Source organism: Dendrobium catenatum, unplaced genomic scaffold (assembly GCF_001605985.2).
Source record: "Dendrobium catenatum unplaced genomic scaffold, ASM160598v2 fragScaff_scaffold_490, whole genome shotgun sequence".
NCBI classification, from domain to species: Eukaryota; Viridiplantae; Streptophyta; class Magnoliopsida; order Asparagales; family Orchidaceae; genus Dendrobium; species Dendrobium catenatum.
In genome coordinates this window covers 236,136-248,611 of record NW_021318952.1, presented here as the reverse complement: position 1 = coordinate 248,611, position 12,476 = coordinate 236,136, and the positions used below count along the sequence as shown (strand labels likewise).

Genomic DNA, 12,476 nt, shown 5'->3' with positions numbered 1-12,476 from the left:
TAAAGAGGACTATCTGATGTGTTTTCATCACTCAATTTAATGAAAAATACAAGAAAATAATTACAATAATTCGAAATTTGTGGAGAGACTATGATTAGCTTTGAGAATAACAAGTCGAATGTGGCGTAGTGGCAGTGACATGATATGCATTCGGGATTCCAGCCAAAAAAGAAAATAGCAGTTCAGCACCTCAGACATTTAAGTATTAGAGAGCTTATTTTCTTTTTTTCTCTTCACATACTATGTTTCCGAATATCTTCTTCCTTGGCTTTCTTGCAGACCAGATGATTGAAATGTCTTCAGAAGAAGAACCAGCAAGAGGTTGACTTGCTGGCTTGCGAGTTGTCAGCTCCATAGTTGATTGTTAGAGAACCCTAAAATGAACCCTAAATGATGATATTTTTTTGCATTGTTTAAAATTACCTAAGATGGTCTTGCACGTGCAACAAAGACGTTTTTCAAGCTCTAGCCAATATTATAATATCAATGAGCCATAGCAATGGCTATAGGTTTTTTTTAAATACTTCAACCAGTGACTTTTGATATGACTATTATCTTAATTCCACTAGTAGTGTCACTTGAAATCTAAAAAATGTAGAAGCTGATTTGTTTTCTAATATATATATATATATGTTCACATATTTTCATCCATATTAATTGAAGCTGCTTCTTTCTGATCCTGTGCAAGTGGATGAGCTGTGAATGCGGACTTAAGCTGAGTGCTTTCCAAGTTTGACAGCAATTGGCTCACGGTCTTCAGATGTGGAACACTGCAGCGAAAGATAAAAGAAGCTGGTCCAATGTTTATGCTACAAAATGAAACACTAAAAGCTTCCTTTCTTTTTCCTAAGTGAAACAGATAAGAGTGAACTGAATTTCAATTGGTCGCGTTTCAATAATTGGTTAGCAGTGCCAGTAAATTCATAGCAAGATAGAGGCTTCGTTGGTTATTCCGTACTTTTGTAAAAGGCAGGTTTAAGAAACATTGATTCGGAAAATGGAGTTTTCTAACAGAGAAAACACGTATAAAAAGCTTTCTCAAAACAGCAAAAAATGAATAAAAAAAACAGTGTAATTGAAAACATGATTTGAGCAATCAAACAGTAAAGAAGAAATAACTTTAACATTTTAAAAAGGAATAAGCACAAAAAACACCCAAACAAACTAGGCTAGAGTCAAAGAACAAAGATGCCTTTAAAATGAAGTTAGGTCTTCACCACTTGGTATGTTCCTGCACAAACATGTTTGTCTAGGTCAGGTTATACAGCTTATGCTCATTATGTGAACCTGAATTGGGTTTAAGAAGCCTTTGATTGAGAATTGAATTTACCCTTCTACAACATAGAACTCACCAAGTCTGACGTCACCCAAAGCATGAGTCTCGCACAATCAAATATTGAACAAGCCACCAAAGAGTTAGCTCTAACTTGATCCTGAGCATTAAGCTACAAAATTCACCCAAGAGATTCATGAACCGTCCTTTAAACAAGGCAATTTGCCCAAAAGAACTCAACTTGCCTCAAGTGCTCATAAGCCAACTAGAAATTATCATTAGAAGAACTTGCTAAAGGCACTCTCCGTTATTTAGAAATCTGCCCGAAGTTCCCCCAACTACAAATCTAACTTGTTTGCTACACCACTAGCTGTGGGCTCCGAAAATTCGGCCCCGGCCTTTGCCCGCACTGATGTACTTTTTCTTTTTGGCGAGGGAGTTTTAACGAAATAAGTTCCAGGGGAAATTTTGAAAGGCAGATGGGTTTGTAGATAAGACACTTACTCAGAGATTTCGCCCTCATTTTGCGAGGACTTTATGATTTGCGTTCTGGTTTCCTATAGGCGCAAGCTCCTATAGTTATTACCTCTCCCGATCACGAGAGAGAACTTTCGATTAAGGTTATTCGTCAATCAGATACGTAGAATATACGTGTTATCTGGCATATAGTAGCAGCATGGGTATTTGGTTGGAAAATTGGAGAGTTTGAAGATTTAGAAAATTGATATTTAAAATAGAAATTTCACCATCTTTCACTTAAAGCGAATGGTGGGGAAATGAATGATAGACCCGATCAAGATCCCATGGTTCCGTCGTCTCGGGCCATCGTGGTCCCTGGTCTACTTAATCAGAGGAGGTAGTCAACCCAACCTGACAGAAGGATCCTTGTCGGCAACCATGGGTTGCTTCATTCAAGGGTACCTTGTAGACATTGGATGGATATTTGCCTAAGATGACAAAATTGAATCCACCTTCGCTAACAGAGGGCTTTGTGCCCTATCGATCATATCCTATTGATTCATATCTCAAGGATTTGATGCCACTAAGGAGCGTATTAGCTCTGGCCATAACCAGTATTTGGTGGTGCCATTTGGTGACAAAACCACTCGGTTCAGAGGGCCCCGGGTCATAACCGTTCATCCTGCGGTGTCATTTGGCAGCAAAACTGCCGGTTAAAGAACACTTACCATGTCCTTACTGGCAGGAGGTTGTTTGAGAATGGATCCTAGTGATATTTTCAACAAGACATTTGGCTCTTTGTGAGCTGAAGTAAATTTTAATTTGTCCACATCGGCAAACTGTTGTGGAGGATGGATGGATTTTGCTTTAAGTGTTTGGGTGGTTGGATTTCAATTTTAAATATTTGGATTTTGGGATTTATGGGATTTTGGATTTTCAGATGTTTGGAATTGACTTTTGGGAGGCATTTGAAAATATTTGTGAACCCCTCCGGTTGAGATAAACATTCAGCACGGCCATCATCGGGGTATAAGGGGGTCATTTCCATTTGTGGATTGAACCTTGTCAACTCTATCGAGCTATCGACAAAGGATCGGGTTTCATATGCTTTATGCCTTTGTTAGTGAATTATCTTGATTATAAGCCTTGAAGGCCTAATATGAATATATTAAAATAAATACACCGGTCGTCACAACCGTGTCAACAGTGTATTTGTTTGAAGGTTCGAACCTTGTCAACTCCTATTGATCCGCATAAGAGGATCGGGTTTGAACTTGAATTCACTTATTGACCCGCGTAGCATCCCTAGACGTCACGTGTGTACCAACTACCAACAACACGCTCGTCGGGGCCTATGCGGGTGTTTGGGGGTATTTTATAATTATACCATGTCTACTCCTTTTTACCTGCCTAAGAGGATCGGGTTTAAATTTAATAACCTGCGTAGCTGTCACTACCCAACTCGACCGGGACGGATCCCGCCCGCACCGGGCCGCGACCAGCTTAACGAACAGACAGACCAGGATCTGGCTTTGGAATTTGTTTGGGAACTGATTCTTCCAAATATTTCAACTCAAAAACAGACGCACAGAGCTACTATGAAACATCAAATGCAGCGGAACAAAACATCTATATTTTTCTTTCTTTTCCTCAAAACAATCATCTACAACTACAGACCATGGCTCAGACAGAAAGAAACAGAGCAGAAGAGCCATGTCTGTACAAAAATCAAAAGTACAAAATAATACCTATAACTGATCAGACTCTGAAATCTAGTCCTGGACCTCCTTCCCTTTCCCAAAACCTGAAAACCACCAGAAAACAAGGATGAGCTCAACAGCTCAGCAAAGGACAAACTCCAATCAAAATTCCAGAATCCACATCAAACACATCAGACAGAAATCCGTAACAGAAATCGAAACAGAATCGTATAATCAAATCAGAACAGAACAGAAATATCGAATCAGAACTGAGTCATACAGATCAAATCAACAGAATCAAAATCGTACAGAAATCAGATATCGAACAGAAGAACATGTCAGAATCGTATCAAAATCATATCATACAGATCAGATCAAATTATATCGTACAGAAATTCAGAAATCATATTTGCTTACAGAACAGATACGGAAATCAGAATCAGATTATATCAGATAGTATTTAATTAATAGCTAAATTCCCTGAACACTAAACAGATCTCTTACGGATTCTGGCCCCTTATGCCTCCCTTTGTGCTCACGGCAACAAAACAAATTTGCTTATGTGCTCACGGCACCAGAACATATGTGCTTATAGCACAGAACAGATTTCATGGATCCGGAACAGAACAGATATCGGAATTTCAGATTGAGCTCATTTCAGATTTCCCAGACATAACTGAATCTCTTAGGATCCAGGCCCTTATTATTCCCTTTTAATAGCATATACAATAGCATATCAATTAGAAAAGAATCCGGACGAATTCAAAAATCAGACAAAATCGGGCAGCACAACGGCTGTATACAGAATTTACACATTTTTCTGAAAAATCACAGAATAAACCAATTTGCACAGAATGTAAGAATAACAACATTGCAAGACTTTAATTCTTCTGCTCAGACAATTTTAGACACACAAAAAATATGTCGACGAAAAACGCCGTTAAATCAAATCTACCCGAACAAAATTCCAGAAAATACAAAATGTGCACACGTCGGCAGTCAACAACATACAGAAAATTTCGCGGTAAAAACTGAACCAGACGGAAAATACAGACGAAATCCTTGCAAAATCAATTTCGGACAGATAATAACCGCCAAACACGACGGTTCTGAAAAATTGAGAAGGCGGATTGTGCCTAACCTTGCGTACAACACTTTCCTGAAAGTCTCGTCGGACGAAAAACGGTCGGCGTCGCCGAAAATCAACTTTTCCATTTTTTCCTTCGTTCTTCTCTCTCCTAACTTTTTCTCTCTCTTAAAAATATCTCATTTCTATATATATCCAGACTTGATCGTCGGACAGATCGCACTTCGTCCCGGAAATCTGGTCTGGAAAGTGTCGTCCAGTACGCGTTTATTTACGTCCCCGGCGACCGGTCCTCTGGACATTTCGTCCAACGAATGCTCAATTTTCACAATTCCGACCAAACCTGTACCGATCGTCCCGGGACGATCCAACTTCGTCCCGGACGATCCTGGAGCAAAGCGATCTTCACAGTAGCATCCCTAAACGTCACGTGTGTACCAATAACACGCTCGTCGGTCGAGGCCCTTGCAGGTTTTATAATTACTTTTACCCCTTTAAGTATACCTATGTGTATACAAACTACGGTGCACGTGTGGGGGTATTTTGAAAGTACTTGTAGACACCTTCTGTCCGCTTGCATAGAAGTTGCGGATCCGGTGGCATGGCGTAGCAGCTTCTAAATTAAATTGTTCGCTGTTTTACACAGGTAGACTGTCGTGCACTACTTGTTGCTTTCTGCAGATGGATTATAATGCACTAACGAATCTCCTGTTTTAATCCGTAGATGCTTGTATTTATTGTAACTCTTTGGCATTTTACTTGTGACTGGTCATGAAGGTGTCATATCATTCATTGCCCTCTACTATGACAGCATGCAGGTATGTAGATATCTTGTATATATATGGCAGATATACAGTCTTTGCTTGTCATTACTTGCATGATTCGATGTGCCTATTTGTACGTTAACATTGAGGGCAAATCCCTTAGCATTGTCCATAAGCATTCGCATTTGCCATTTTTCCCCTACATTAGCATCCAATATATGCAGCAGATCTTCTTACGACAACCCGTGAATGCTTGTATTTGATGTGTATCGTCCTCCTTTACTTGAAATGGACTAGCATATTTGATGACTATTGAATGGTGGTCCTTTATATTTTCTTGTATCTTAATGCTAAATATGTATATGTATTTGCAAGGAACCCACCATCCTTGTAATTTATTAATCAACATTGATTACAATTGGATAGCATCGTTCGTATGCGAGCTGTATTGGTTTCACACACTTCAAATACATCTTGGTTGATAGTTCATCACTACTTTGATCCACGAGCCAGTGGTTGTATGCATAAAGAGTCTTATATCATTGCCTGTAAGCACATTATCATATTCCTCGTTCAATCATTGCATGGATATCAACTTGATTGGAGAGCTTGAATCAGTTTAGTTTGATCACTCCTTGCCCCAATTGATGATTCTTATTGAACATACATCTTCCATTTGATCTCAATTGAGTAAGCATGAATGTAGATTGATACTTGGATGATGATCATTTGCTATTTGATTGCCTTTTCATTGAATTCCTGTTTGCATGTAGATTAATTTGCTTGAACGATTCGAGATAATTCCACCTCATCATTCCTTGTTTATATATATCTTAAAGACTTAGTCTTCATTCACTTACTTATCTTTGATTTAATCATTTTTATGACTTATGGCTTTCACTTCCAAACATTAGACTTTAGTTTAGGTTACGATTTAGATCATTAATTCAAAGTCCGATTCCGACTTGAGCTTAAGACCAAGCCAAGAATGAGTCTTCTTCATTGTCATCTGAAGTGCAAGTCCTCTATTGTTCAAAAGTTTGCAAGTTCTTCCTCACTTGACTCAAGTTTAGGTTCATGAATCTCTTATGCAACTCATTTGAGTTCAAGTTCTTTGTTCTATCGTTCAAGCCCAAATTAAAGTCCCCTGCGGTCCTTTGAAATCAAATCATGTCCTTGCTTATTTTGTAAGTTCAAGTCATATCCACTTGATGTGTAAATCAAGTTCAAATATCAAGTTCAAATATGAGTCCAAGTCAATTTCAAATTCACTTGAATTAAGTTCATTTGTGTTCAAGTTCACTTAAGTCATTTGTTGCAATTCCAAGTTCTCCACATTCATTTGAATTCGAACAAGTCAAGTTCATTTTTTTTATTCAAGTCCTTGTCTGATTTTAGATAAAATTTTGAAAGCCTCTCGGCATCTCCCCCATTTAGGGGAAAAAATCAAGAGGCGGCATTCCCCTCGACGCTACGTGAGCGCTTCAGGTAGATGTCAAAAATGACACCGCGGTTGCAATTTTTTTTTTTAAATCCCCGCCCGCTACGTGAGCGTTTAAGAGTTTGGAGCACAAGTTGAAAAGAGCACAAATTTTCCCCCTCTGCACTACGTGAGCGTTCGGGAGTACTTATATATATATATATATAAATCGGATTAGGCTCAGGATGAAGGGCACGGGCTAGCTTGCGAATGGAAGAGGCGGGCATAGGGGAAGATCGGAGGCTTCGGATGAGGGCAATGGGAGGTCGGGACAGGTAGGAAGGAGATCGGCAATGGAAGCTAGGGGTTTCGGCGCTTGAGGAAGAAGAAAAGGTAAGGAGACAACTCTCTCTCCCTCCCTCTCTCTCTCTCTTTCTTTCTCTCTGGATCTCACTGGATCGGAAGAATCGAATGGGGGTCGGGAGAGATGGAGTGAGGTTGCTGAGATGAGGATTCGATGGAGTTCGGATAGGAGATCGACAGTGACTTCGGTACAGGGAAGGAGGTTGGAGGTCGGGGAGCTTGCGTGGGCTGAGACGAAGAAGGGAGATCGGGAAGAGGTCGTGGAAGCAGAGGGAGGATGTGTTCGGAGGAGCTGAGTCGATCGTGAGTGGAAGAGGGGCTCTCAAAGGCTTCATTCGGTTGGCTTTTAAAGCCATCGAAGAGCAGTAATTGAGATCTGCGAGGGATCTTCGGAAGGCGACGTAAACGGCGCCGTGCTACAGTGTCTCAGCGGGATTCCTGCAGAATTTCGGGAGGGATTACGGAGGTGATGCATTTATTGTTTTTTTCATAACAGAGGTTAACACTAGCTAAATTAGTCTAATCTATAGAGTCTCTATGTAAATCTACTATGTAGCTGATTCTGTAATGCAAATTTTAATTCTCACTTATAAACAGAGGACATTGATCAAGTGTTGGCATCGAACTCTCGTTTGCAAATTTCATACAAAACCTTACTAGAATTTTCATGAAAATCATTCTCATTTATTGGTTGTTTGCTCACAAAAAATAGTGTTTCGGTATGAATCCCGTTTTTCAGACTTAGCATTTCATTTTGCCTTAAGGCATATTGAGTTTTAGTTAATTAGATTTCTCCGGATGATTGTATCGAAATTTATTTAAATTTGGGTCCTTACTTCTTATGAGCGTAAGCTCTCATAATTAATTACCCCTTCTATTTTATAGGAGAGAACTCTTGATTAAGGATGAATTAGCTTCAAAATTATTTAGTCTCGTTTGTTCGGGATGGAGGTAGACCCGATCAAGATCCCATAGTTCCATAGTCCCAAGAAAGTGTAGGATTCAGTTTACCAACACTGACAATCGTTGATCGTAGTATTCAGACAATCTGATTAACAGCAATGTGCCTCTTCTCAAGGATCCCGAGTAAACTAAAGTGGTTGGATGAAGTGATTTTATTGTGGTTTATATCTGTTAGAATACTTATTCATTTATTTATTTTGGGGATTATAGTTCTATTTAGGACTTGCACAGTAGTTTTATATGGGATAGAACTTACAACTTCATTTAAGAGTTGTTTGTTTGTTTGATTTTGTTCGGGCCTTATAGCTACACTTAGGAGCTGTTTGTTTGTTTGATTTGGTTCGAGGCTTACGACTCCACTTATGAGTTGTCTGTTTGTTTGATTTGGTTTGAGGCTTATGGCTCCACTTATGAGTTGTCCAATTAGCAGGCCTTACGGCTTTCATTTTTTTTTTTATGTGATGATGAGTTCGGTCTTACAGCTTTCATTGAAAGTTGTCTGTAGTTTAATTAAAGATAGGTTATTTGATGCAATCAGAACCCTTGAACTCATTATATAGAGACAATAAAGCTCCTCCAAAATGATGATCAAGAGCAACCTCTCACTATAGATCTACACCCAAGATTAGCTAGTGAAGGATGAAACAGGACCCCTACTATGAATTAACTAACCCTCAAAGTCTCAAAAAATTTCCTTATCATGACAGATTTTGCCCAAAGCTCATCAATCTCCTTGTGAATTTCATGGGCAACTTCTCGAGCAACTCAGAAGGGCAACTAGTGCATTGCTAGTTTAACTTGGTCTCCACATCTAATGGTGAACCATGTCAATCTGGCCAAAGACTTTGCACCTAATAACTCTCACATTGACTTTCATCAGGCTCTCAATTTGCCTATTCATCTCCATTTACTCGGCTTCAATGCTAACTTATGGACTTGTTACTTTCTTCTTCAAAAATACTATCTCAATAAGCAGATTCTAGAATCTACATCCAGGGATCATCATCCTGGAGTCTCCCTCAGCCAACTTCTATGCAGAGATAGTAGTTTCATCTCCAAAAGCCATGATTTTAATCTTACTTAAGTCTTGCTCATTACAGCCATCAGCACCAAGTCCTTCCTAATCAATATCCATGATGAGGTCCATCCCTCACAACATTGCCAATAACTAAGCATCCAACTCTAGCTACCTCAGAAGCTAGCTCATCATCTTGCCTCTTCACAGGTTGGGATACTTTGGGGAAATCACCCTCACTTTCAACTAAAGTCATTTGAGACATCAGAAGAGTCGTCTCTTCATCTTCCAATCAATTCAAAAATAAGATTATTGTTATAGGGCGTGTTGAAATCAGAAGCGCCAAAAATTTGTTTATTTGTGTCGAAAGTGAAAGCTACAAAGTGCATAATTCTCCACCTTTCGGTCCTTTCCTACTTCCGAAGGATCAATCCTTCCCAGTATCATAGGGCCACCTTATAGATCATCTATTCATCTTCAGAAACATTCCCAGTGGCAATATGCTACCTCAACTGCAATCTTCTCAACACTAAAGGCTTCCTTTACAACCACCTTTCTCAACTGAAGGTCCAACTACTGACTTCATCAATCTTCTCAATCTTTAATTTCTTGAACCCTAACAATGACCCCTCTACAGACAAAGAAGATTTTTGCTTGGTAACCTCTATGGACTTCTTTTAAAGCTCATTGATATCATTTGAGCATATAACACACTTTAATTTTGACATATATGTAAGAAGAACGCGCTAAGGTGATTCCAGCACAAAAGAACAGTAAATAAAATGCCAAACACCACAGTTCTAAAAAATAACCACAACTCAATTTTATAAACATTGATGCTTATGTGTCAAGCAAGTGTTGAAAATCAACAACAACAACAACAACAACAACATCAAGCCTTTGTCCCACTCGTGGGGTCGGCTACACGAATCTTTTTTCTTCATTGTGTCCTGTTAAAAGTCAAATTCTCATTTAAATCTAATAAAGAATTATCATTTCTAATATTTTCTAACCAAGTCTTTTTAGGTTTACCTCTATCTTTCTTAACATAAGTCAAATCTAATACCTCAACTTTCCTAATCGGGTCATCAGAAGGCCTCCATTTCCCAAACCATCTAAGGCGACTCTCTCTAATCTTATCCTCCACTAGAGTGAATCCAAACTTTTCACGTATATGCTCATTTCAGATCCCATCTCTAAGGATAAAGCCACCCATCCACCTGAGCATCCTCATCTTTGCAACACTTAACTTAGTATTATGCTTCTCTTTTAATGGCCAACATTTGACACCATAGAGCATTGCAGGTCTCACCATCATCTAATATAATTTTCCCCTAAGTTTGAGGGGGGCTTCTCTATCACACAACAAGCCTGATGCATTCCTCCACTTCAACCATCCAACTTGAATTATGCTGATAATATCCCCATCTATTTCATCATCACTCTGAACAATAGATCCAATATATCTAAAATGTGTACTCTTATTAACGTCTTGATCGCCCAAAGTCACAATCCCCTCACTAGGTCTATAACTACTAAAATTACACTCCATATATTGAATTTTAGATCTACTTAAGCAAAAACCTTTAGACTCTAAGGTTGACCTCCATAATTCAAGTTTACCTTTAACTCCCTCTTTAGTCTTATCAACAAGAAGAATATCATCAGCAAAGAGCATACACCAAGGTACATCCTCTTGCAAATGTCTAGTGAAAACATCAATGACTAAAGCAAAAAGATATGGGCTTAAGGCTGATCCTTGATGTAATCCAACCAAAATAGGAAAATACTTTGTCAAACCACCTTGTGTTTGAACACAAGTAATAGCTCCTGCATACATATCATTAATGATTTGAATATAAGCATTATTAACTACTTTCTTTTCAAGAACTTGATAGGAAACACTTGAAGATCTCAAATAATTCCTATCAATCTTTAGAAAAACTGCGAAAATCCTCCATAAAAATCCACACAAAACCAATAAAACAGTAGAGAATTTGTATTATTTGATGAAATGGAAACAGAAAATAGCTAGATACAGTTGTTCCTCAATTCAAGAGGAGGATCGATCTCTCTCAAATTTCTAGACACTGCTAGAGCCCATAGAAAACCTAAACCTAAGAGATCTCAAATAAATTCAAGATGCCTAAACCATAGGAAAACAAACGATTTAATGCATACAAATCAAAAGGAAATCTTTAAACATGCCCTACATTCATATTTCCCTCCCAACTCTCTAAAACAACCTTCCAAATCTACTCAGCGGCCTTCTGCGGTTGGATCGGCATATAGATGAGGCGGAGAAATTGCGTCTCTGTCCGCGCAAACAGGTCCCTATGGGACTGGCTGGACCGGTCTAACAATACTCCACTCCCAAAAATCCACCTGTCCTCAAGGTGGAAGGATGGGATGTTGTTGATAGCTTTCTTTAGCTGCAATGTTAATGGTAATGCTATCGTCTACTGGAACCAAGCTAAAGCTTTCCCTTCCAAACATAGGTTCGTTGTCGTTAATCTCTCCTCCTTTGTCACCCCATTCACCGAGATACATCTCCACCCGATACATGCACACATTATCATCCTCCCTTTTAAATACTGGCATCCCCAACTTCCTCACCCCACGATCACTACCACCCCAATAGGTTCTTCCCCCTCCAGTGTGGTGGTTGTCATGATCCCTCCATATTTTCCCCATGCATCGAGGGTGGGAATCCCACCTTCCTTTGGTCATCAACTTCCCTTGCCCAAAAGACCTCCCATAGTGGTTGGCGGCCCTACTGCCTACACCAAAAGATTTTCTCTTTGTTGTCCCCTCATCCAGAAACCCTGATCCACCTCTTATCGGAGCCCTAGGAGGTGGATCTTGATGAAAGAAACTCTCCTCGTCAAACTTCTCTTGTCCGATCTCCTTTCCCTTCGATTCGGCCAAGGGATTCCCGATCAAATCTTGGTTAGGGTTAGCCCTCGGAATCACCCGTGAAGTTTTTGTTTTCATCTCTAAGAGCCTTCTTAACATCTCATTCATGATCTCCACTTCTGGATTTTTCCTTCCCCTAAACATGTTAGGGTTCCCACCTCTTCCATGGCCACCGGTCGCTTCCTTTGCTTCCGATGTCGCCAGTTTGGTTTTATCTTCAAGCAATTTCTTCAACATCTCTTCCACTACAGCGAACTTTTCCTCCATCCTTTCATTGACAGACGCGATTTGATTTTGAAAATCAACAATCTTCTCCTCAAAATATGCTCTGAGTTGTCCAAGTTCTCCCTTCAAAACTTTCACTTTCCTTCCGGACATTGGTTCCCCATAGATTAATGTGCTCTTATACCAATTTGATAGGAAACACTTGAAGATCTCAAGTAATTCCTATCAATCTTTTAAAAAACAGCAAAAATTCTCCACAAAAATCCACACAAAATCAAGAAAACAATAGAG

General features: G+C 39.3%; 1 protein-coding gene across 6 annotated transcripts in view; it reads right to left on the bottom strand.

Annotated features, from left to right (window-relative positions):
* The window catches only part of LOC110114241 (tobamovirus multiplication protein 2B), a 30,437-nt gene that overhangs the window by 5,744 nt on the left and 12,217 nt on the right, over positions 1 to 12,476 (bottom strand). The window contains exon 4 of one of the 6 annotated variants that reach the window (XM_028694477.1): positions 621 to 770. The exons of 2 other annotated variants lie outside the window; for them this stretch is intronic. In XM_028694477.1, the coding sequence (XP_028550310.1) occupies positions 635 to 770 (136 nt within the window). In that variant the 3' untranslated portion in view covers positions 621 to 634. Of the gene's footprint in view, positions 1 to 380; positions 793 to 943; positions 1,232 to 12,476 lie in introns of those variants that run through there. 3 more of the 6 variants (XM_020847053.2, XM_020847054.2, XM_020847056.2) reach the window with 3 other exon arrangements.